Source organism: Oenanthe melanoleuca, chromosome 23 (genome assembly GCF_029582105.1).
Source record: "Oenanthe melanoleuca isolate GR-GAL-2019-014 chromosome 23, OMel1.0, whole genome shotgun sequence".
Classification (NCBI taxonomy): Eukaryota; Metazoa; Chordata; class Aves; order Passeriformes; family Muscicapidae; genus Oenanthe; species Oenanthe melanoleuca.
This window is the reverse complement of record NC_079356.1, coordinates 4,489,043-4,511,498: the sequence shown is the minus strand read 5'-3', so window position 1 is coordinate 4,511,498 and position 22,456 is coordinate 4,489,043. Positions and strand designations below refer to the sequence as shown.

At 59.6% G+C, this 22,456-nt stretch overlaps 3 protein-coding genes across 8 annotated transcripts; 2 read left to right on the top strand and 1 right to left on the bottom strand.

Moving 5' to 3' along the window:
* Positions 1-209: 209 nt before the first annotated feature.
* On the bottom strand, positions 210-7,442 carry LOC130262358 (myotubularin-related protein 9-like). Of its 5 annotated transcripts, XM_056509437.1 has the most exons (12): positions 7,035-7,439; positions 6,411-6,603; positions 6,189-6,248; positions 5,910-6,018; positions 4,952-5,077; positions 4,393-4,566; positions 3,688-3,905; positions 1,992-2,153; positions 1,772-1,913; positions 1,475-1,695; positions 607-758; positions 210-521 (listed from the first exon to the last, which is right to left on the bottom strand). In XM_056509437.1, exons 2-12 carry the CDS (start codon positions 6,590-6,592, stop codon positions 367-369), a joined length of 1,701 nt encoding a protein of 566 aa, XP_056365412.1. In that variant the 5' UTR covers positions 6,593-6,603; positions 7,035-7,439; the 3' UTR covers positions 210-366. The 5 variants fall into 5 exon arrangements, with proteins under 5 accessions (XP_056365412.1, XP_056365410.1, XP_056365413.1 ...); XM_056509435.1 differs by having other exon boundaries at positions 6,189-6,603; positions 7,035-7,442; XM_056509438.1 differs by lacking the exon at positions 6,189-6,248 and having other exon boundaries at positions 7,035-7,438.
* Positions 7,443-8,090: 648 nt separating this feature from the next.
* Positions 8,091-9,703, top strand: FAM167B (family with sequence similarity 167 member B). Its single transcript, XM_056509448.1, has 2 exons — positions 8,091-8,498; positions 8,791-9,703. Exons 1-2 carry the CDS (start codon positions 8,208-8,210, stop codon positions 9,052-9,054), a joined length of 555 nt encoding a protein of 184 aa, XP_056365423.1. The 5' UTR covers positions 8,091-8,207; the 3' UTR covers positions 9,055-9,703.
* A 489-nt stretch (positions 9,704-10,192) lies between these two features.
* On the top strand, positions 10,193-22,353 carry LCK (LCK proto-oncogene, Src family tyrosine kinase). 2 transcript variants are annotated; one of them, XM_056509440.1, is made up of 13 exons: positions 10,193-10,771; positions 13,097-13,203; positions 13,297-13,378; positions 13,461-13,551; positions 13,638-13,736; positions 14,583-14,686; positions 14,768-14,917; positions 15,684-15,836; positions 17,122-17,301; positions 18,362-18,438; positions 18,528-18,681; positions 19,420-19,551; positions 21,737-22,353. In XM_056509440.1, exons 2-13 carry the CDS (start codon positions 13,102-13,104, stop codon positions 21,937-21,939), a joined length of 1,527 nt encoding a protein of 508 aa, XP_056365415.1. In that variant the 5' UTR covers positions 10,193-10,771; positions 13,097-13,101; the 3' UTR covers positions 21,940-22,353. The 2 variants fall into 2 exon arrangements, with proteins under 2 accessions (XP_056365415.1, XP_056365414.1); XM_056509439.1 differs by lacking the exon at positions 10,193-10,771 and having other exon boundaries at positions 13,005-13,203.
* Positions 22,354-22,456: the final 103 nt, after the last annotated feature.

Sequence of the window (22,456 nt, the reverse complement as noted above, 5' to 3'; positions counted from 1 at the left end):
TTTTTTTTTTTGTGTCATCTGCTGGGTTTTTTTGTGTCATCTGCTGGGATTTTGTGTGTGATCTGCTGGGTTTTTTTGGGATCTGCTGAGGGTTTTTTTTGTGTAATCTCCTGCCCTTTACCTCCAGAGCCATCCACAGGCACAGCTGAGAGCCCAGAGGGAAGGAGCAGCTTCCCTGTGGAAGAGCAGGACTCAGGCAAGGGCTGGGAGAGGATTACTGAATTTACTGAAGGAGCTCAGGCTGGGCTGAAGGCAGAGAAGGGGGATCTGTGCCCTGTCCCAGAGCTGCCCATGGGCTCTGTGTCCTGCACAGTTCCCATGGGAGGACCCAGTGTCACCTTGTCCCAAACCCCAGCTGTCCACGCTTCATCTCCTGCTCTCTGTCCCAGCAGGGGGCTCAGGGAGGGACTGGCTCAGCCTTTTCTCCTTGATGGAGGAATTGTTTCCCTTCACCAACCTCTGGATCTCCTCCCAGGCCTCATCCAGGTGCTGGGAAGGACGAATCCAACGAAGGAATAAACCTGGGAGAGAAGGGGCTGGGATGTTGTTGCAGCTTCCCCTGAACCAGCCCAGCTGGGAGCTGAATTTTGGGAGGTTCCTGCTCACCCTGCCAGAGCTGGATGCTCTGGGGCTCCACAGAGGGCCAGATCACCAGGGGGTTGTGTGAGTAGAGGGGGTTCAGGTACTTGTGCCTCTCCTCAGGCTGGTTCAGCCAGTCCCACAGCGAGTGGGTGCTCTCCTTCACCTTACACAGGCTCCTGGTGGGGACAGGAGGGACAAATCTCAGCCCCCAGCAGGGTTTGGTGTCACCTGAGCTGTGGCCAGCAGGGGTTTGCAGGGTGGTGGCCCTTGGGAAGGATGAATCAGGAAAACCTTATAAATATGAGTGCTCAGCAAAAACCATAAGCAAAATAGAAATTATAGCAGTTTTCCACTGTGTGGCTGAGCCACAATGTGAATGTTTGAAGGCTTCTTTTCCTTGTTTAGATAATGCCAAATGCCACAAATACCAAAAAAGCAGCAGAGACCCTCTCCAAGTATGACAGGAAGGATCAGAGATAAGGTTTAGAGATAAGAAAACAGTAAAACACAGTAATGTAGTGATTCCTATAGGCTGCATGCAAACGTTAGAAAATTTGTATCTCGTGTTAGAGGGGTTAGTGGAAATCAGAATATTCAGCATAGGAGAAGATTTATTATGTTGTAAATGGGAAAATCTCTTACTTGTCTCTCTTACCTCTCCCACCACTCTCTTACATCATTCTCTCACTTCCCTCTCTTAACTCTTAGGACTCCTACCCCACTCTCTCTTTCCATCCTGCTCAGAGCTGCAGCTGGCAGCTCCCAGCAGAGCCCTTTATACCCATTCTCTCCACAATAAACTGCAAACTTACAGCCCAGAATGCAGAGAGAGCCCGAGTTTGCCCCCCCAGAGGAGTCCCCCGGGTCCCCCAGAGGAGTCCCCCGGTCCCACCTCTCCTTCTCGCTGTTGCACAGGAAGGTTCCGTAGCTCGAGGCGTAGGCGTTGTCGAAGAGGGCGAGGAGCAGCTGCTCCCCGAACTCCAGGGAGAAGGGGAACTGGCGGCTCAGCTGCCACACGCAGTCCAGGAAGAGCAGGAAGAGCGGCGCCTCCTGCTTGCCCCGGCCGTGGGAGGCGGCGGAGCGGGCACAGCGCAGGTGGAAGGGGTGCCCAGCCTGGGGGGACACCCCAGGGGGGTGAGGACACCCAGCCAGGCTTCCATCCCCCCCTGCCCAGCCCTGCAGCTCTCACCTCGATCCACTCCCGCTGCAGCAGCGCCTGGAACCCCTCCAGGCTGCGGCAGGACGGGTCCAGGATGAGCTGGGCCAGCGCCGTCACCAGCAGCGTGGTGTCCGTCCCCTCCGCCCCGTGCACCAGCACCTTGGAATCCTCCCTGCCGGGTGACACCCACATTTTGGGCAGCGCTGGGGGCTTGGGAAAGGGGAAAGGTGAAGGTGCAGCCCCTCCTCACCTGTCCAGGCACTGGGCAGCCAGGCAGGCCGTGCTCAGGGCAGCTTTGACGTGGCCGAGCCAGCGGCTGCTGTCCAGCCGGGCCAGCCAGCGGTCCATGCCCAGCGAGGGGTCACTGCACGCCTCCACCAGCCTGGTGAAGCTCTCCTGCAGTGGGCGGCCCCTAAAACAGGTCACAGATGTGTGAGGAGCTCGCTGGCACCGTCCCCACGTTGGTGGCTGTGATATATGTGATTCCTGCTAATTAAATTGTATTAGCCAAATGGTTGCTTTGTAATCAATAGAAAAATTGTGCTCAATTGTTACAGAGCAAAAAGGGATAAAGGAAATGGTTAAACAAAGCAGATAGAGTCACTCTCCAGGTGTTTGATGGGAGTCAAGGATAGTAAGGGTGTAGGTCTGGTAACAGCAGCTAGAAACAGGTTTTTGACCTTGAACTGGGCCAGATTGGGATGATTCCAGGCATTGGACAAGACTTGTTGTGTAATTATATAACCCTGAGCTCAGTCTACCTGCAAGGTCAAACAGCAAACACTGAGGAAGACCCAGAGCCTTCATCAGAAACAAGACCCCAGAAAAGATGAGAGACCCTTAATTACAGTGGAGCACATGCAACACAACAAAGTGAGGCAGATTTTAGGATAGGAACTAGGAGGAGCTCTCCAGAACATTCTGTATTAATATGTATTAGTAAACAATATAAAAGTGAGATTTTTAGCTTGATTTGGTATGGTGTGGGAGGAAGGGCCCTACCCATACCCCCAGTCAGTTTTGCTTATGCTTTATTCAAACCAAACCTCAATTACACTAAATTACTCACTGCTAAATTTTGTATTCACTTAAATCTATGTAACTAATATATTTTTATTGTATCCATTTATATACAATTACTGTTATTAATAAATTGCTGCTAAATTTGACCTTGTTATTTTGATTAATTGGACAAATTGAAGGTATCCACTTATAGCATGGCACACTGTCTTGAGTTGCAATACAGGATGTGGCCAGAAATGTGGATTCTGTGCCCATCTGTTAACCCAGCTGGGGCAGTGACCCTGATCTCCATGGAGATATCCTCTGCTCATGGGCCATCTTTAACCCAGCTGGGCAATCATCTTTATCTTCCCACAGCCCATCCTCCCTCCAGGAGATATCTCCTGTTAATGGCCAGTGAGTCCCAGGGCATGACTGATAAAATTCCATCATCCCACTGGGAGATGCTCCAGCCAGGGGAGGAGCCAAACATTTCCTACCCAGAGAAAAACTGAGATTTTGGACACCAAGGAACCTTCTTCCCACTGGATTCCAGAGGAAAGCCAGACCTTTGCACATCATCCCTGGAGCTTCAGAGGAAACTGCACCTTCTCCAGGAGCACTGCTCCAGCTGAACCACATCTGCCCCTGCAGGAGGATGCAGCCACCATTGAATGGGACTGTGCCAACACCCTGACTGACTGACGGGTGTCAGCTTGGATTCTGACTCTGGCAGGGTTGGGATTGTTCTGTGTAATACTGCATTTCTATTTTAATTTTCCTGGTAAAGAACTGTTATTCCTAATTCCCATATCTTTACCTGAGAGATGCTTAACTTCCAAATTATAATAATTTGGAGGGAGGGGGTTTACATTCTCCATTTCTGCCTTTATTGGCAGACACCTGTCCTCCAAACCGGGACACACACAGGGCACAGCCCTCACCTGTCCAGGGCTCGGTGCAGCCTCCTCCACTGCGGGTAGCAGGATTTGGGCTCGGTGCCGCCCCCGCCCATCCGCGCCTGCTTGGCCGCCTGGGCGGAGCGAGTGTCGATGATGAAACCGCGCTCACCCTCGTCCAGGATCGTCCCCAGCAGCTTCTCGTCCTCGCGGCACCGCCGGCGGTTGGGCCCCGTCAGGGGCTGGCTGCTGCGGAGGAGAGCCTGGGGAGAGGGGGAACAGCTGGGGATGTCCAGCCTGGAGAAGGGAGAGCCCCAAGGTGACCTTAAGGGGCTCCAGGAGAGCTGGAGAGGGAATGGGGACAAGGGGTGGAGGGACAGGACACAGGGAATGGCTTCTCACTGGATGGGATATTGGGATGGAGGTACAGGACAGGGAATGGCTTCTCACTGGATGGGATATTGGGATGGAATTGTTCCCTGAGAGGTTGGGGAAGGGCTGGGATAGAATTCCCAGAGAAGCTGTGGCTGCCTCTGGATTCCTGGAAGTGTCCCCGGCCAGGTTGGAGCAGCCTGGGACAGTGGAAGGTGACCCTGCCATGGCAGGAGTGGCGCTGGATGATCTCCAAGACCCCTCCCAACCCAATTCTGGAGTTCTATGAAGATGGAATTCCTCCTCCTACACGGAGCCACACGGACACGAGGGGCTCCCAGTCCCCTGCAGAGGGGCCGAGGGGCGGGATGGACTCACGGTGCCGTTTTTGGGGTGGAAGTAGCTGAGAACGGGAAATCTCCCGCCCTGCCGGAACCGAGCAGCCTTGGCCACGGTGTCATCGCCCACGGCCGCCGGCACGATCACGGCGGGAGGGTACGAGGGGCAGGCGCTGAAATCCCGGTTCACCGTGCTCAGCCGCCACTGGCTCGTCTGGGGGAGAGGCGACATCAGAGCCCGGCCCGGGGAAGGCTCGGATCCCCCCGGGCCGGGGAAGGTTCGGATCCCCCGGGCCGGGGAAGGTTCGGGTCCCCTCGGGGAAGGTTCGGGTTCCCCCGGGCCGGGGAAGGTTCGGATCCTCTCGGGCCGGGGAAGGTTCGGGTCCCCTCGGGGAAAGTTCGGGTCCCCCGGGCCGGGGAAGGTTCGGGTCCCTCCGGGGAGGGCTCGGATCCCCTCGGGCCGGGGAAGGCTCGGATCCCCCCTGGCCGGGGAAGGTTCGGGTGCCCCCGGGCCGGGGAAGGTTCGGATCCCCCGGGCCGGGGAAGGTTCGGGTGCCCCCGGGCCGGGGAAGGTTCGGGTGCCCCCGGGCCAGGCTCACCTGCGAGCAGAGCTGCTGGAAGAAGCTCTCGAGGGTGAAGCGGTGCCAGCCGTGCTGCAGGCGCAGGCTCGCCGGGCGGTAGAAGAACGGGTACATCATCATCACCGAGTCCACCGAGGAGAGCGCCTGCGGCGGGGCACGGGCGGGGCGGCTCAGGGACACCGGGCACGGGCGGAGGGTGGCACCGGCCCCGTGTGCCAGCCCCGTGTCACCGGGCAGGGACAGAGCTCTGGCAATGTCCTCATGTGCCAGCCCCGTGTCACCGGGCACGGACAGAGCGATGGCACCGGCCCCGTGTGCCAATCCCGTGTCACCGGGCAGGGACAGAACCCTGGCAATATCCCCGTGTGCCAGCCCCGTGTCAGGGACACCGGGCACGGACGGAGCCGTGGCACTGTCCCCGTGTGCCAGTCTCGTGTCACCAGCAGGGACAGAGCTCTGGCAATGTCCTCGTGTGCCAGGCCCGTGTCACCGGGCACTGACAGAGCTCTACAATGTCCCCGTGTGCCAGCCCCGTGTCACCGGGCAGGGACAGAGCGGTGGCACTGTCCCCGTGTGCCAGTCCCGTGTCAGGGACACCCGGCACGGACAGAGCCGTGGCACTGTCCCCGTGTGCCAGCCCCGTGTCACCGGGCACGGATGGAGCACTGGCACTGTCCCCGTGTGCCAGCCCCGTGTCAGGGACACCGGGCAGGGACAGAGCGCTGGCAATGTCCCCGTGTGCCAGCCCCGTGTCAGGGACACCGGGCAGGGACAGAGCGCTGGCACTGTCCCCGTGTGCCAGCCCCGTGTCACCGGCAGGGACAGAGCGCTGGCACTGTCCCCGTGTGCCAGCCCCGTGTCCCAGCCGGTGGCAGCGCAGCCGGAGCTGCGTGTTTACCCAGTTAATGCCGGAGCCAGAGCAAACACAGCCGCGCTTTTTCCCCCGGCCAAGCCTTTGCTGGCGGGCCGGGCTCACCTCGATGGAGCTGGCGATGTTCAGACATTCCTCCATGCCCGGGATCTCCAGCTGCAGCACCTGCAGGTCCTTGCAGCGCAGGGTGATGGTGCCGGAGGAGCCGCAGAACCTGCGGGGGGCGGGACGGGGGGTCAGGGCTGCCTGGAGGGGACACACGGGGACACACAGACAGCACCGAGCTGCCAAGGGCTGTGCCGGACTCGAGGCTCTCATCTGCCACCGCAGCCGGGACCGGGCGCGGTGGGGACAGGATAGGCAGGAGAGCCAAAAAAGCCACACCTGGTGTCCCGCAGGGAGCCGCCAGTCCGGGGGGGCTGGTACCAGCCCAAATTGTGCACTCTGAGGAGGAGAGGAGGTCGATGGAAGAGGAAGAGGAAGGCCACGGCTGGGCGGGGCAGCGGGGTGCCCGCGGGGTGCCCAGCGGGGGAACGGGGGGGATCCTCCAGCTCGGGAAGGGGTGACAGGGCTGGCAGGAGGGGACAGCCCTGGGGACAGCCGCACCTTTTCTCCACCGCGTCCACGTTGCGGATGAGCAGCCAGAGCTCCAGGTCGCCGCGGGGGCAGGAGGAGAGCAGCAGGTGGTGGCTGGTGATGCACAGGGTGCCGCGGACCGCGGGCTGCCCCTGTCGCGACAGCAGCACGTTCTCCACTGTCGCCGTCTTGATCAGCTCCGAGAACTCCATGGGCGCTGCCTCTGCCCGGCGGGGGAGGGAGCGGAGGGAGAAAGGGGAAATCCTGCGGCTCTCGGCCCGCCTGGAAACCCCTTCCCTTCCCTGCCCTGCGCGTCACGCGGGCTGTCCCCTCTCCGCGCTGGCGCTGTCACCTCCAGGGCGACATTTCCTCCACCAGGCATTGGGGAAACTGAGGCACAGGGGGCTGAGCTGGCTCCTGTCTCCCCTGTACCGGCTGTGCTGGAGGGTTTTTGGGGGCAATGGGGTTGCGGGGAGCAGCTGCCGGTCCTTCCCTGCCGCGCTGGGGCTGCACCCCGTTACCGGCCCGGCTGCCGCGTCCCCACGGGCTCTGCTGTCCCCAAAGCCACCCCCGGGCTGGGGACCGGGAAGGAGGAGGAGGAGGAGGAAGGTGGGTGGGTGGCGATGATCCTGCCCCGACCACCCCTCTGCTTACCTGGTCGGGCTGGGGGCAGGTGGGGACCTCGGGGGACACGCGGGGTGCAAGCAGGGGACCTCAGAGTGCCATAAGGAGAGGATTTTTGGGGTGCAAAGCGGGAATTTTGGGGGTGCAAGCAGAGAACCTTGAGGCACAAGGAAGAGTCTCGGGGTGCAAGGAGGGGATTGGGGAGGGCACCGGGAGTCTTGGGGTGCAAAGAGGGGACCCCGGGGTGCCAGCGGGGGAGCTCGGGGTGCTCGGGGAGGGGGTTTGGGGGTGCAGGAGGGGGAGTTCGGGGCGCTCGGGGTGGAAGCGGCGATGTCCCCGCACAGCCCGGCCCGGCCCGGCCGGCGGATGTCGGGTTTAAGGTGGCCCCGCTCCGGAGGGACGCGGCGGTGCCGGGGTTGGGTTTTGGGGGGAACGGGGGGGTCACTGCGTGCGGTGCGACAGCGAGGGGACACGGGGGACCCGCGCCGAGGGACACGAGAGGGGACAGCGGGACTCGAGAACAGCACGGGGAGAGGAAGAGGAGAATTTGGGGCTGCTCAAGGGGGGGCTGGAGGGGACAGGAGCGGGGCAGGTGACACTCGGGGGACACAGGTGAGACCCCTGAGCCACCTCCGCTGTCCCTGGACCCCTCCGGGCAGGGAGGGGGTGGCACAGAACAGATCCGGACGCGGTTCCACCTTAAGGTCCCGTCCGGGTGCGGGACCCCGGCTGCCCCCCGTGGGCACCCCCCCATCCCCCCCGGTTTCTTTTTCCTTCCTTGGGCTTTTTTGGGCCCCCCCAAAGGGAGGGGGAGCGGCTGAGCCCGGGGATAAATCAATTCCCGCTCCTCCGTCCGGGAACGGCGAGTCTCCTCCCAGGCGGAGACAATGCTGTTAAAATAGAAGAGAAACGGAAAAAAAAACCAAAACAAAACTGAAAAAACCCAACACAACAAGCAAAAAAAAAAAAAAAAAAAAAAAAAAAATTAAGAAACTCCTCCTTTGCACTCCTCTGGATGAGGAAATCCCTGCCCATCGGTCTTGTCCTCGTGGATAAATAACCGGGAACCGGGTGCAGCTTGGGCACGGGGTGGGTGGGTGGCCGTGATCAGGGTGGGGGCTTCACTTTTCCGGGAGGAAGGAGGTGCTGAGGGGCCAGAGATCAGCGGGGATTTTTGGGGGGGGGGGCTCTGTTTGTCCCAGCATGGCCTTCAGCCAGCTGAAATTCAAGGAGCTGGGCGAGGAGGAGCCCACCTGGGAGGAGGAGAGCCTGGACAGCGTGAAGGCGCTGACGGCCAAGCTGAAGCTGCAGACGCGCAGACCCTCGTACCTGGAGTGGGAAGCGCGGGTGAGGGGGCAGCGCTGGGGGGCTCGGACCCCCGGGGGCACCCGGGGGGCACCGCAGAGCCCCGGGCACCCCGAGGAGCAGCAGGACGGTGGCGTTTGTGGCTTTGCCACCATGGAGGCGGCTCTGGAGTGGCTGAGGACGGAGCTGGTGAGTAGGACGCGGTCACGACCTGAGCTCCTCTGCGCGCCTTGCTGCTTGTACACGGATTTTTCAAAGATTTTTTTCGCGGCTCTGCGGTGCCACAGCTCTGTCCCCGACCGGGGGTCGTGGTTTTGCGGGGGTCAGCGCTTGTCACCCGCTCCTGCTGCTCTGGGGGTGGCACAGCCAGCACAACCCGAGCTGTCCCCGCGCTGTCACCGTGCCCACGCTGGCGCCACGCGGGGTTTGTGCCCTGTCCGAGCTCCATCCCCGCTGCATCCCGGTTCCCTTCTCCCCCCAGCGGGACATGCAGGCGCTGGACCAGCGGCTGGCGCAGCAGCTGATGCGGCTGCGGGCGCGGCTGCACCGGCTGAAGGTGGAGCAGGCCTGCCACCAGCACAAGGAGATGCTGGACGACGCCACCTTCGGCCTCGAGGGCTGCGAGGAAGACTCGGATCTGCTCTGCACCATCCCCCCCAAGGCCGCCTTCCTGCTCTCCACGCCGCTCAAGCACATCGGCGTCACCCGCATGAACATCAACTCCCGGCGCTTCTCCCTCTGCTGAGCCAGCCCCGCCGCAGCCCGGCGGCTTTCGGGGCTCAAAGATCCCTCCCCAAATCTGTCAGGGCTCGGGAATGGCACGGGAATGGAGCGGGAATGGAGCGGGAATGGAATGGGAATGTCACTGGAATGATATGGGAACGGCACGGGAATGACACGGGAATGGCACAAGAATAGCACAGGAATGACATGGGAGTGGCAAGGGGATGACACGGGAATGGAATGGGAATGGCACGGGAATGGCACAAGAATAGCACGGGAATGGAACGGGAATGGCACAGGAATAGAACGGGAATAGCACTGGAATTATATGGGAACGGCACGGGAATGGCACAAGAATAGCACGGGAATGGAACGGAAATAGCACTGGAATGATATGGGAATGACACAGGAATGGCACGGGAATGGCACAGGAATGACATGGGAATGGAACGGGAATGGCACGGGAATGGCACAGGAATTACATGGGAATGGAACGGGAATGGCACGGGAATGACATGGGAATGGCACGGGAATGTCACAGGAACGTCACCGTCCCCACGGGGCCCGGGGCAGTTTTGGGGCCCGGCCCTGAGCCTGGTGGGACCAATCGCAGTGGGAACCGTGGGGAGCCGCCCTGCAGGTGCAATAAAAGGAGTGAGGAGAGGACGGCAGCTGCGGCTTTTTCCTTCCACGTGCGGCTCCCGGCCTTTCCTGGCGCCGCTTGGGAATTCACCTTCCACAGAGCCCGGGTGCGAACAGCGCCGGGGAAGCTGCGGGTGACTCAGGGATCATTTTTGGGGGGCTGTTTCTCCTTGCCAGGACCGAATGTGCCCCCCAAGCTGCCACATCCCCCCCCAGCGACACCTCGGGGCTTCCTGCCCGAGCCTCGCCGAGCTCGCTGCGGCTTCTCGCTCCATCAAAGCAGCCAACACAATGCTGCTGTGGTTGTGCGCCCCGAGCTGCCTCCGGAGCGCGGCAGGGGCGCCGCGTGTCCCCTGGGCTCCAGCGGCTTCCAAATTGTGCGGTGACACGGCGGTGACACTGCGGTGACACGGCGGTGACACTGCGGTGACACGGCGGTGGCAGCCACAGCGGGGCTGGGGGCTGCGGGATGTGTCCGGAGGGGACATTGGGGTGCGAGGAGGGGACACCGAGGGGACAGCAGGGACACAAGGTGTGGCACGGCAGCGCCAGCCCGGGGAGGGGACAGCGCCGGGGACAGAGCGGGGCTGGCAGCCGGTGCCAACCCCCCGCTCGCCACTCTGAGCGTCCCCTCGCCCACCCTCGCCAGGCCCGGGGATGGCAGGAAGCCGTCGGGGTTTGTCACTCGCTCTTTGCGGTCGGGAGCCGAGCTGAGAACCGGCTCCTCTTGAGTTTGCTCATGAGGCAGGAAACCGGGGCAAGGCGGGGAGAGCGGGAGCGGGCGGCAGCGCAGCCGGGCTCGGGGGGCTCCTCTGCGCACCCCGGGGTCCCTCCAGAGCTCGGGGGGCTCCTCTGAGAACCCCAGAGCTCGGGGGGCTCCTCTGGACACCCCAGAATCCAACTAGATTTCGGGGAGCTCCTCTGCGCACCCCAGAGTTCGGAGGGTTCTCTCTGCGCACCCCAAATTCCCACCAGAGCTCGGGGGGCTCCTCTGCGCACCCCAAAAGCTCTCGGGGGGATGGGGAGGACGTGACGGGCACGGCCCCATCGCGACATGGAACTCTGAGCGCGGCCGCTCCTCCCCTCGCTGCCACCAGGTGAGAGCTGCGGGTCCAGCTGGGATTTGGGGGCAATTTTGGGGTTAAGGGTGTGAACTGGCAGGGATGGAAATTTGGGGTTCGGGGCGGTTCTTGCGGGGATGAGAGCCCGGGTGGGGATGGGGAGAACCAGGGTGGGCTCCCCAAATCTCTCTGGGGTCTGTCAGGTTGGGGAAGGCGCTGTCCCCATGTCCCCTGCCCGCCCGGGGGTCCTGCCGGGGGTGACAATTCCCCAAATCCTCATTTCCAGGACAAAGCAGGAGTTTTGTCCCCAGGGCAAAGCAGAAATTCAGTTTTGTCCCCAGCTCGGTGCCTGTTCCTCAAGGTTTGCGCCCAATTTTGGGGGTTCAGGCGCTGAGAAATTCCCAATTTTCGGCGCTGGCTCAGGGACAGTTTTGGGGACCCGGCGCGGGGTGTCCATCCACAGCTGGCTCACAGCTGGCTCACAGCTGGCTCACGGACACTGGAGGAGCATCAGCAACGGGCTCAGCCCCGATTTCAGCGCTCCTCACACCCAGCGTGGTGACAAACCCACGGCAGGGCCACGCGGGAGGAAGGGACAGCACAGGACAGGGAGCCGGGGGCTCCAAATCCAATAAAAACCCCAAAAACACGGAGAGGGGTGACACACCTGGCAAGGACACCTGAACAACTCCCTCCCTGCCAGGCCCCTTCACACAAAGAAATTCGGTTGCACAGATGCAGCCACCAAAAAAAAAAGCCGATTTCAAACCCTTCAAACGCCTTTTTTTCTTTCTTTTTTTTTTTTTTTTTTTTTTTTTCCCTCCTGGCCCTGGCAGAACGCAGGTGAAATGAAACGGCTGCTGCTGCTCGGTGGAAATTACGCTGTGGCTTGGGGTTGTAAGAGAAAAAAAAAAAAAAAGCACAATAGCAGCACCTCCCTCCTCACTCACCCCGGGAGGAAAAAACAGCTCTGGCACTGGGGGCTGGCAGAGCACCCTGGGGACCCCAAAACTTCCTTAGGGACCCCAAAACTTCCTTAGAGACCCCAAATCTTCTTTAGGGACCCCAAACCCTCCTTGGGGACCCCAAACCCTCCTTAGGGACCCCCTGCAAGGCTCAAACCGAGCCCCCACCGCTGTGTCCCCCTTGTCGCCGTGGGAAAAGATAAATTTTTAAATTTTTAAAATTTTTTAATTTTTGCATTTTTGCATTTTTGCATTTTTGATTTTTTTATTTTTTCCATTTTTGAATTTTTGCAGTTTTAAATTTTTTTAATTTTTGCATTTTTGCATTTTTGAATTTTTGAGTTTTTGAATTTTTGAAGTTTTGAAGTTTTGACTTTTTGAAGTTTTGAGCGTGCTGCTGAAAACCCAGACTCCCAGATAGAAAAAAAAAACCCGATGCCAGCACATCTCCAGGGGACCTTGGCACATCCTGGCTGTGGGGGTGACACACCTGGGCTGGCTCATGGTGACAAAACCACCCCAAAAACCACAGCTGGGTCCCCAAAAAGGGGTTTGGGGACGGATCCTGGCGCCGTGGGCGGGGGTTCTGCTCTTTTCCGGGGTTGTGCCAAGCTCAGCATTTTCGGGAAGGTCGGAGGTGGTGACATCAGCAGCGACAGGGACAGGTGCCACCCATTTGGGGGTATTCCAATTTTGGGGATTTATATTTCAGTATATTGGGGGTTTAGGAATGTCCCTGGGGGGTGGGTGATGGGAATTTGTAGGAAAAAAAATTTGGAATTTGGAGAGGATTTTGGATTGAGGGGGTTCTTGCCTAGCCAAGCCTCGTTAAAGCTGAGCTGTGGGAGTTAATTAATTGCTAATTAATTAAGTCCCCGCAGGCTGGGGATTAATTGCCTTGAGTGGTTTTAATTAATGAAGGCAGGAAAAATGAGGAAGTAATGACAGAGAGTCAGGGAATGTCCCAGAGCAGCTGAGGAGTGGATGGATGGATGGATGGATGGATGGATGATGGATGGATGGATGGATGGATGGATGGATGGATGGATGGATGGATGGATGGATGGATGGATGCAGGGATGGATGGATGGATGGATGGATGCAGGGATGGATGGATGGATGGATGCAGGGATGGATGGATGCAGGGATGGATGGATGGATGCAGGGATGGATGGAGGATGGATGGATGATGGATGCAGGGATGATGGATGAAGGGATGATGGATGCAGGGATGATGGATGCAGGGATGATGGATGAAGGGATGATGGATGAATGGATGATGGATGGATGCAGGGATGGATGGATGGATGGATGGATGCAAGGATGGGGATGCACTGCAGCAGGAGGACAGGCAGGGATGGAGGTGCCATCCCCAGTGTCACCTCTGTCCCCTCAGCCACCATGGGCTGCTGCTGCAGCTCGGACTACGACGAGGACTGGATCGAGAACATCGACATCTGCGAGCGCTGCAACTACCCCATCGAGCCGGGCAGCAAGCGCCAGGTGAGGGCACAGACCCCCCCACGGGTGGCCAGACCCCCCCAGGGGTGCCAGACCCCACGAGCTGAGGGCTCACGGGGTTCCTGTCCCCGGCAGAGGCTGATCCGCACCGGCTCCGAGGTTCAGGACCCCCTGGTGTCCTACGAGCCCTCGTCACCTCCGCGCTCCCCCATGCAAGGTGAGGCCCGGCTGCGGCCTGGGGGGGCTGTGACACCCCCAAACTGCTCACTGCCACCCTGCCCCTCCTCTTGTCCCCCCAGAAAAGCTGGTGGTGGCCCTGTACAACTACGAGCCCAAGCACGACGGGGACCTGGGGCTGCGGAAGGGGGAGAAGCTCCGTGTCCTGGAGGAGTGAGCAGATAAATCCCGGCGGGGTCCCAGCGCCCCCGGGGCCCCTGCAGGGTCTGGGCGGGTCTCACTGCGCTGTGTCCCCGCAGGAACGGGGAGTGGTGGAAGGCGCAGTCGCTCACCACGGGCCAGGAGGGGCTGATCCCGCACAACTTCGTGGCTTTGGTGAACAGCCTGGAGCCCGAGCCGTGAGTAGGGAGCGAGCGGCGGCGGCGGGATCTGAGCTCCGGGAAGGAGCCAAAAAACCCCCCAAGGGATCCTCTGAGCCTTGCCCCAAACCCCCAAGGGATCCCCCAAACACCCCAAGGGATCCTCTGAGCCCTGCCCCAAACACCCCAAGGGATCCCCTGAGCCCTGCCCCAAAACATACCAAGGGATCCCCCCAAAACCCCAAAGGGATCCCCTGAGCCCTGCCCCAAACACCCCAAGGGATCCCCTGAGCCCTGCCCCATGTCCCCTGAGCCCTACCCTAAACTCCCCAAGGGATCTCCCCAAAACCCCTCAAGGGATCCCTTGAGTCCTGCCCCAAACCCTCCAAGGGATCCCCTCAAAACCCCAAAGGGATCCCCTGATCCCTGTCCCAAAACTCCCCAAGGGATCCCCTGAGCCCTGCCCCAAAACCCCAAGGGATCCCCCCAAAACCCCAAGGGATCCCCTGAGCCCTGCCCCAAAACATCCCAAGGGATCCCCCCAAAACCCCAAAGGGATCCCCTGAGCCCTGCCCCAAAACAACTCAAGGGGATCCCCCCAAAACCTCAAAGGGATCCCCTGAGCCCTGCCCCAAACCGCCAGAGGGATCGCCCCAAATCCCCGAGGGATCCCCCGACCCTGCCCCGTGTCCCCAGGGGATCCCCCTGACCCTGCCCCGTGTCCCCCTGACCCTGCCCCCTGCCCCCTGACCCTGCCCCGTGTCCCCGAGGGATCCCCTGACCCTGACCCGTGTCCCCCGCCCCGTGTCCCCTGACCCTGCCCCGTGTCCCCGAGGGATCCCCTGACCCTGCCCCTGCCCCGTGTCCCCCGCCCCGTGTCCCCAGGTGGTTTTTCAGGAACATCAGCCGCAAGGACGCCGAGCGGCAGCTCCTGGCCTCGGGGAACACCCACGGCTCCTTCCTCATCCGCGAGAGCGAGACCTCCAAAGGTGCCACCCGCGGCTCCCCCGGGGGTTCGGGGGGCACGGGGGGGTCTGGGGTCCCACGGGTGTCCCTGTCGCTGTCCCCAGGCTCGTACTCGCTGTCCGTGCGGGACCTGGACGAGAGCCAGGGAGAGACGGTGAAGCACTACAAGATCCGGAACCTGGACAGCGGCGGCTTCTACATCTCCCCCCGCAGCCCCTTCGGCAGCCTCAGGGAACTGGTGCAGCACTACACACGTGCGGGATGGGAATGGGAGTGGGAATGGGAATGGGGCGGGAGTGGGAATGGGAATGGGAGTGGGAATGGGAATGGGGCGGGAATTGGGGTGGGGCGGGAATGGGATGGCATGGGATTGGTGAGAATGGGAATGGGACCGGGAATGGGGTGGGAATAGGATGGAAACGGGGCGGGAATGGAATGGGAATAAGATGGAATGGGATGGGAAGGGGCGGGAATGGAGCAGGAATGGGGTGGGAATGGGGCGGGAATGGGATGGCATGGGATGGGAATGGGAATGGGGCTGGGAATGGGAGTGGGAATAGGATGGAAATGGGGCGGGAATGGAGTGGGAGTAAGACGGGAATGGGATGGGAAGGGGGTGGGATGTGGCGGGAATGCGGCGGGATGGGCTGGAACGGGAGAGAAGTGGATGGGATGGGAACGGAAATGGAAATGGGGCGGGAATTGGGATGGAGTGGGAATAGGATGGGAATGGGGCGGGATGGGCGGGAAAGGTAATGGGGAGGGATGGAGTGGGATGGGGTGGGAATGGGGCGGGAAGGGGTGGAAAGGGAGAGAAATGGACGGGACGGGAATGGGGATGGGACGGGAAGGGATGGGATGGGACGGGATGGGATGGGATGGGACGGGATGGGATGGGATGGGATGGGACGGGATGGGATGGGATGGGATGGGATGGACCCGCTGCTCCCAGTGCCCAGCCCAGCCCTGGCTCGTGCCGGGCGCCCCGCGCTGGCCCAGCTCTGGCTCCCCCCGGCCCAGGCAGCTCCGACGGGCTCTGCTGCCGCCTGGGGAAGCCCTGCCGGACGCAGAAGCCGCAGAAGCCGTGGTGGCAGGACGAGTGGGAGGTGCCGCGGGAGTCGCTGAAGCTGGTGGAGAAGCTGGGAGCGGGGCAGTTCGGAGAGGTCTGGATGGGTGAGTCAGGGTGAGACCGGGGCACGGAGCGAGCAGCAGGATCCTCCAGCCGGGAAAGATCCAGCTGGGATCTCACACGGAGCAGTCAGCACAGCCCAAGGGTGGGACTGGAGCTTGCAGGATCCTGGAGAAATAGAGAACCCAGCCCAAATTTGCCTTTTCCCCCATCCCGGGGTCCCTGCTCCGCTGCTGGGGACAGGGGGACATGTGGCATCACGGAGCTGCAGAGCTGCTGGCTCTGTCCCCTCTTGGGAGTGTCCCTTGTGCCTGGAGTGCTGGAGCAGCTGTGGGGGCTTGGAGGCAGATCCAGCCACAAAAAGCACAAAAACTTCTCCTGGTCCCCGAGTGCCACAGGGGCTGTCCTGCTTCCCTCCATCCCTTCCCTCCATCCCTCCATCCCTCCCTGTTCCCCTCCACCCCTTCCCTTCATCCAGAATTCACAGAATCACAGAATCACTGGGTGGGAAGAGACCTTGAAGATCATCAAATCCAACCCATGCCCTAACACCTCAACTAGACCATGGCACCCAGTGCCACATCAAGGCTTTTTTTAAACACATCCATTCCATCCCTCCCCTCCTTCCTTTCCCTCCCTGTTCCCCTCCATCCCTCCTTCCTTTCTCTCCATCTCCCCTCCATCTCCCCTCCACTCTCCTCCATCCCTCCTTGCTTCCCTCCATCCGTCCTTCCTTTCCCTCCCTGTTCTCCTGCATTCTTCCATCCATCCTTCTCATCATCCCTCTTTCCTTTCCCTCCATCCCTCCCTGTTCCCCTCCATCTTTCCTTCCTTTCTCTCCATCCCCCCCTCCACTCTCCTCCATCCCTCCCTGCTTCTCTCAATCCCTTCCATCCTTTCTCTCCATCCCTCCCTGTTCTCCTGCATTCTTCCATCCACCGTCCATCACTCCTTGCTTCCCTCCATCCCTCCCTGTTCCCCTCCATCCCTCCTTCCTTTCTCTCCATCTCCCCCTCGACTCTCCTCCATCCCTCCTTGCTTCCCTCCATCCCTCCTTCCTTTCTCTCCATCTCCCCTCCACTCTCCTCCATCCCTCCTTGCTTCCCTCCATCCCTCCTTCCTTTCCCTCCATCCCTCCATCCCACAACAACATTTTGACGCCTCAAACCCCACCTCCATCCAACCTTCACAACTCCCACCCAACTTTTAGAACCTCCAGCACCTCCTCCTTCCCTTGGGCTGCTCCTGCACCCTCCCATTTTGCCGGCACCACCATTACCACCTGCCCCGTGCCTGGATCTGTTTTTTCTCTGTTTTTTTCCCCCCCAGGATTGTACAACGGGCACACGAAGGTGGCAGTGAAGAGCCTCAAGGCTGGCAGCATGTCCCCCAGCGCCTTCCTGGCCGAGGCCAACCTGATGAAGAAGCTGCAGCACCGGCGGCTGGTGCGGCTCTACGCCGTGGTCACCAAGGAGCCCATCTACATCATCACCGAGTTCATGGAGAAGGGTGAGACCCCCGGGGCTCCAGGGTGTGCTGCTTTGGGGACAGGTGTCTGACAATAAAGGCAGGAGCTTCTCTGAAATTATAAATTATTATCATTTGGAAATTAAGCATCTCTCAGGTAAAGATATGGGAATTAGGAATAACAGTTCTTTACCAGGAAAATTAAAATAGAAATGCAGTATTACACAGAACAATCCCAACCCTGCCAGAGTCAGAATCCAAGCTGACACCCGTCAGTCAGTCAGGGTGTTGGCACAGTCCCATTCAATGGTGGCTGCATCCTCCTGCAGGGGCAGATGTGGTTCAGCTGGAGCAGTGCTCCTGGAGAAGGTGCAGTTTCCTCTGAAGCTCCAGGGATGATGTGCAAAGGTCTGGTTTTCCTCTGGAATCCAGAGACGGAATAATTTGCTGTTCCAAATCTCAGTTTTTACCTAATTAGGAAATGTTTGGCTGCTCCCCTGGCTGGAGCATCTCCCAGTGGGATGATGGAATTTTATCAGTCATGCCCTGGGACTCAGTGGCCATGAACAGGAGATATCTCCTGGAGGGAGGATGGGCTGTGGGAAGATAAAGATGATTGCCCAGCTGGTTTAAAGATGGCCCATGAGCAGAGGATATCTCCATGGAGATCAGGGTCACTGCCCCAGCTGGTTTAACAGATGGTGACAGAATTCACATTTCTGGCCACATCAACCCGGCACAATGGGGACGAGGCCACAGAATTCCCTGGAATTTTAAGGCTGGAAGAGATTTTCAGTGTAGAGTTCAAGCTAAATAGGCCCAGAGCTTAAACTGGCCCCTAAAACTCCTGCAGGGGTGTGACTGCAGCACCTCCCAGTGCAGGCTCCAAAAACAGAAAAAATAAAAGATTGGCCATGTGGAAATTCGTTAATTTTAGAGATTCTTTTGCCTCCAGCCCTGTTTGTTCTCTACCACCTCCAGCTTGGGGAAAAAATTATTTTCTGTATTCTGCCCACACTCCCAGAGGTTTTTTTGGGGGGGACAGTGCCCTTGTGACCCCCCCTTGACCCCCAGGAGCTGAGAATTGCTGCTTCCATCACAGGCAGCCTCGTGGACTTCCTCAAAACCTCGGAAGGAGTCAAGCTCAGCATCAACAAACTGCTGGACATGGCAGCACAGGTGAGGGGGGGAGCAGAGAAATTTGGGATTGAACTGGGAGAGCTCTGGCTGGAGCTGTTAATTAACAATTAATCCGTTAATAATTACAGATCGCTGAAGGCATGGCCTTCATCGAGGCCAAGAATTACATCCACAGGGACCTGAGGGCCGCCAACATCCTGGTCTCAGACACTTTGTGCTGCAAAATCGCCGATTTTGGGTTGGCACGGCTCATCGAGGATAACGAGTACACGGCTCGGGAGGGTGAGCCCAGCCCCGGGGGGGTCACAGGGCTTGGGGACATCGGGACATCGGGACAGGGATGAGGATTTTAGGGATGACGAGGACACGGCTCGAGAGGGTCAGCTCAGCCCGGGGGTCACAGAGCTTGGGGACATGGGGACAGGGATCTCTGGGATAACGAGGACACGGCTCGGGAGGGTGAGCACAGCCCGGGTGTCACAGGGCTTGGGAACATCGGGACAGGGATCTCTGGGATAACGAGGACATGGCTCGGGAGGGTCAGCCCAGCCCAGCCCGGGTGTCACAGAGCTTGGGGACATCGGGACAGGGATGAGGATTTTAGGGATAATGAGGACACGGCTCGGGAGAGTCAGCCCAACTCCGGGGTCACAGAGCTTGGGGACATGGGGACATGGGGACATGGGGACAGGGATCTCTGGGATAACGAGGACACGGCTCGGGAGGGTCAGCCCAACTCCGGGGTCACAGAGCTTGGGGACATGGGGACAGGGGTGGGGATCTCCGGGAGCTGCAGCAGCGGGTGTTTTCCCCGTTTTCCATCTCTGTCCCCGCAGCTGGAGGGGGATGCGGGGCTCCTGCTTTGCGTGGCTACCGCAGGCTCGGGGGGGCTCAGCCAGCTCGCCCCCGGGCAGCCACCGAGCCCGGCTGGGGGTTGTCACATCGGCTTAAACCCAGCGCGGTGATTCCAGCTCAGCCAGCGCGTTTTATCCCCTCCCCTCTCCTCCCGCCGCTCTCCAGGGGCGAAATTCCCGATTAAATGGACCGCACCCGAGGCCATCAACTACGGCACGTTCACCATCAAGTCGGACGTGTGGTCTTTTGGGATCCTGCTCACCGAGATCGTCACCTACGGCCGGATCCCGTATCCAGGTCAGGATTTTGGGGCGGCTGCGGGGCTGGCACGCCCACGAGTGTATGTGTGCATGCAGCGCCGCACGCACGCCGCTGCCAGCCTGGCTCGCTGCCTGCGCCGGGCACGGCCCGGGGCCGCCGCCAGGGGGATGCGGGTGGGAGGTGCCCCCTCGGTGGGGTGGTACCTGAGACCCCAGAGTGGGTCCTGGGTATTGTCCTGGTAAGGGTGACTAACCCTAGACTGGTCCCTAAAATCTGGGGGTGACCCTAAGTATGTCCTTAGTGTTGTCCTGGCAAGGGTGACAAAGGTTGGGATGGTACCTGAGACCCCAAAGTGAGTCCTGGGTATTGTCCTGGTAAGGGTGACAAAGGCTGGGGTGGTACCTGAGACCCCAAAGTGGGTTATGGGTGTAGTCCTGGTAAGGGTGACTAACCCTAGACTGATCCCTAAAACCTAGGGGCGACCCTAAGTAGGTCCTGGTAAGGGTGACAAAGCCTGGGGTGGTACCTGAGACCCTAAATTGGGTCCTGGGTATTGTCCTGATAAGGGTGACAAAGGCTGGGGTGGTACCTGAGACCCCAAAGTGGGTCCTGGGTGTTGTCCTGGCAGGAATGACCAAGCCTAGAGTGGTCCCTAAAATCTGGGGGTGACCCTAAGTAGGTCCTGGTAAGGGTGACCAAGCCTGGGGTGGTCCCTGCCACCCAAATTGGGTCCTGGGCTTTGTCCTGGCAGGAATGGCCAACCCTAGACTGGACCCTAAAACTTGAGGGTGACCCAAAGTGTGTCCTGGGCATTGTCCTGGCAAGGGTGACTAACCTTAGACTGGTCCCTAAAATCTGGGGGTGACCCTAAGTATGTCCTTAGTGTTGTCCTGGCAAGGGTGACAAAGGCTGGGGTGGTCCCTGAGACCCCAAAGTGGGTCCTGGGTATTGTCCTGGTAAGGGTGACAAAGGCTGGGGTGGTACCTGAGACCTTAAAGTGGGTTATGGGTGTAGTCCTGGTAAGGGTGACTAACCCTAGACTGGTCCCTAAAACCTGGGGGTGACCCTAAGTAGGTCCTGGTAAGGGTGACAAAGGCTGGGGTGGTACCTGAGACCCCAAAGTGGGTTCTGGGTGTTGTCCTGGCAGGAATGACCAACCCCAGGATGGCACCTGTGACATGGGGGTGACCCAATGTCTTGGTTTGGAGGACAGGTGTTTGCTAAGAAAGGCAGGAGCTTCTCTTTGAAATAGAGAATGTAAACCCCCTCCTTCCAAATTATTATAATTTTGAAATTAAGGAGCTCTCAGGCAAAGATATGAGAATTAGGAATAACAGCTCTTTACTAGGAAAATTAAAAAAGAAATACAGTATTACAAAGAACAATCCCAAACTGGGTCCTGGCAGGGAAAACCAATCCTGGGGTGGTTCCTGTGACCCAAACTGAGTCCTGGGCATTATCCTGGCAGGGATGACCATCCCTGGGGTGGTTCCTGTGACCCAAACTGAGTCCTGTGCATTATCCTGGCAGGGATGACCATCCCTGGGGTGGTTCCTGTGTCCCAAACTGGGTCCTGTGCATTTTCCTGATAGGGCTGACCATCCCTGGGGTGGTTCCTGTGACCCAAACTGAGTCCTGGGCATTATCCTGGCAGGGATGACCAACCCTGGGGTGGTTCCTGTGACCCAAACTGGGTCCTGTGCATTGTCCTGGCAGGGATGACCATCCCTGGGGTGGCTCCTGTGCATTATCCTGGCAGGGATGACCATCCCTGGGGTGGTTCCTGTGTCCCAAACTGGGTCCTGTGCATTTTCCTGATAGGGCTGACCATCCCTGGAGTGGTTCCTGTGACCCAAACTGAGTCCTGGGCATTATCCTGGCAGGGATGACCATCCCTGGGGTGGTTCCTGTGACCCAAACTGAGTCCTGGGCATTATCCTGGCAGGGATGACCATCCCTGGGGTGGTTCCTGTGTCCCAAACTGGGTCCTGTGCATTTTCCTGATAGGGCTGACCATCCCTGGGGTGGCTCCTGTGACCCAAACTGAGTCCTGGGCATTTTCCTGATAGGGCTGACCATCCCTGGGGTGGTTCCTGTGCATTATCCTGGCAGGGCTGACCATCCCTGGAGTGGTTCCTGTGCATTATCCTGGCAGGGATGACCAACCCCAGGGTGGTACCCACACCCAAACTGAGCCCCACAGGTGTTTCCCTTTTTCCAGGGATGACCAACCCCGAGGTGATCCAGAACCTGGAGCGGGGCTACCGGATGCCCCAGCCCGACAACTGCCCCGAGGAGCTGTACGAGCTGATGAGGCAGTGCTGGAAGGAGAGCCCCGAGGAGCGCCCCACCTTCGACTTCTTGAAGAGCGTGCTCGAGGATTTCTTCACTGCCACCGAGGGCCAGTACCAGCAGCAGCCCTGAGGTGCCTGCAGCTGGCACAGCTGGTTTGGGGTGCTGGGGGTGCCCCACATCCCCATGGACATCACCCCAGGAACCGGCAGGGAAGATTTGAAGCGCTGCAGAGCTTGGCAGCTGCCCCCTTCAGATGGGGATGGACCAAATCAGCCCCTCAAAAGGATGGCCCAGGGAACTCTGCTGGTGCCCAGAGGGTGCCCACCCTGCTGTCCCTGCGTTTTCCAGGGGGCACATCCAGGCTCCAGCCCCTCAGGAGCTGCCCGGGGGTCACCTCACCCCACTCTGGCTGTGCCCCCTGCGCCCCCCGGTGATGGCCACTGCACCCCTTGGCCGTGGGACGCTCCTTCTCTCCCCTCAGGCGTTTGCAGGACCCGTCCCACAATTATTTTGAGGAAATAAAAACCTTTTTAGCGGCTGGGACCTCACAGCTCCAGGCTGCCATGGGATGGGGTTTGCGGGGTGATACTCACCACACATGGACCCCACTGGCACCAACCCACCCCGAGGAGCCCCTGGGACCCCC

Bases quoted from the DNA above. Each gene is read 5' to 3' on its own strand.
- LOC130262358 (XM_056509435.1), bottom strand. From the start codon at position 6,592: ATGGAGTTCTCGGAGCTGATCAAGACGGCGACAGTGGAGAACGTGCTG. The intron at 1,696-1,771 runs GTGAGAGCTGCA...GTGTCCCCCCAG, and splicing joins TGCAGCGGGAGTGGATCGAG to GCTGGGCACCCCTTCCACCT. The intron at 522-606 runs GTGAGCAGGAAC...CTTCTCTCCCAG, and splicing joins GAGCATCCAGCTCTGGCAGG to GTTTATTCCTTCGTTGGATT.
- FAM167B (XM_056509448.1), top strand. From the start codon at position 8,208: ATGGCCTTCAGCCAGCTGAAATTCAAGGAGCTGGGCGAGGAGGAGCCC. The intron at 8,499-8,790 runs GTGAGTAGGACG...TTCTCCCCCCAG, and splicing joins AGTGGCTGAGGACGGAGCTG to CGGGACATGCAGGCGCTGGA.
- LCK (XM_056509439.1), top strand. From the start codon at position 13,012: ATGGATGCAAGGATGGGGATGCACTGCAGCAGGAGGACAGGCAGGGAT. The intron at 13,204-13,296 runs GTGAGGGCACAG...TGTCCCCGGCAG, and splicing joins AGCCGGGCAGCAAGCGCCAG to AGGCTGATCCGCACCGGCTC. The intron at 18,682-19,419 runs GTGAGCCCAGCC...GCCGCTCTCCAG, and splicing joins CGAGTACACGGCTCGGGAGG to GGGCGAAATTCCCGATTAAA.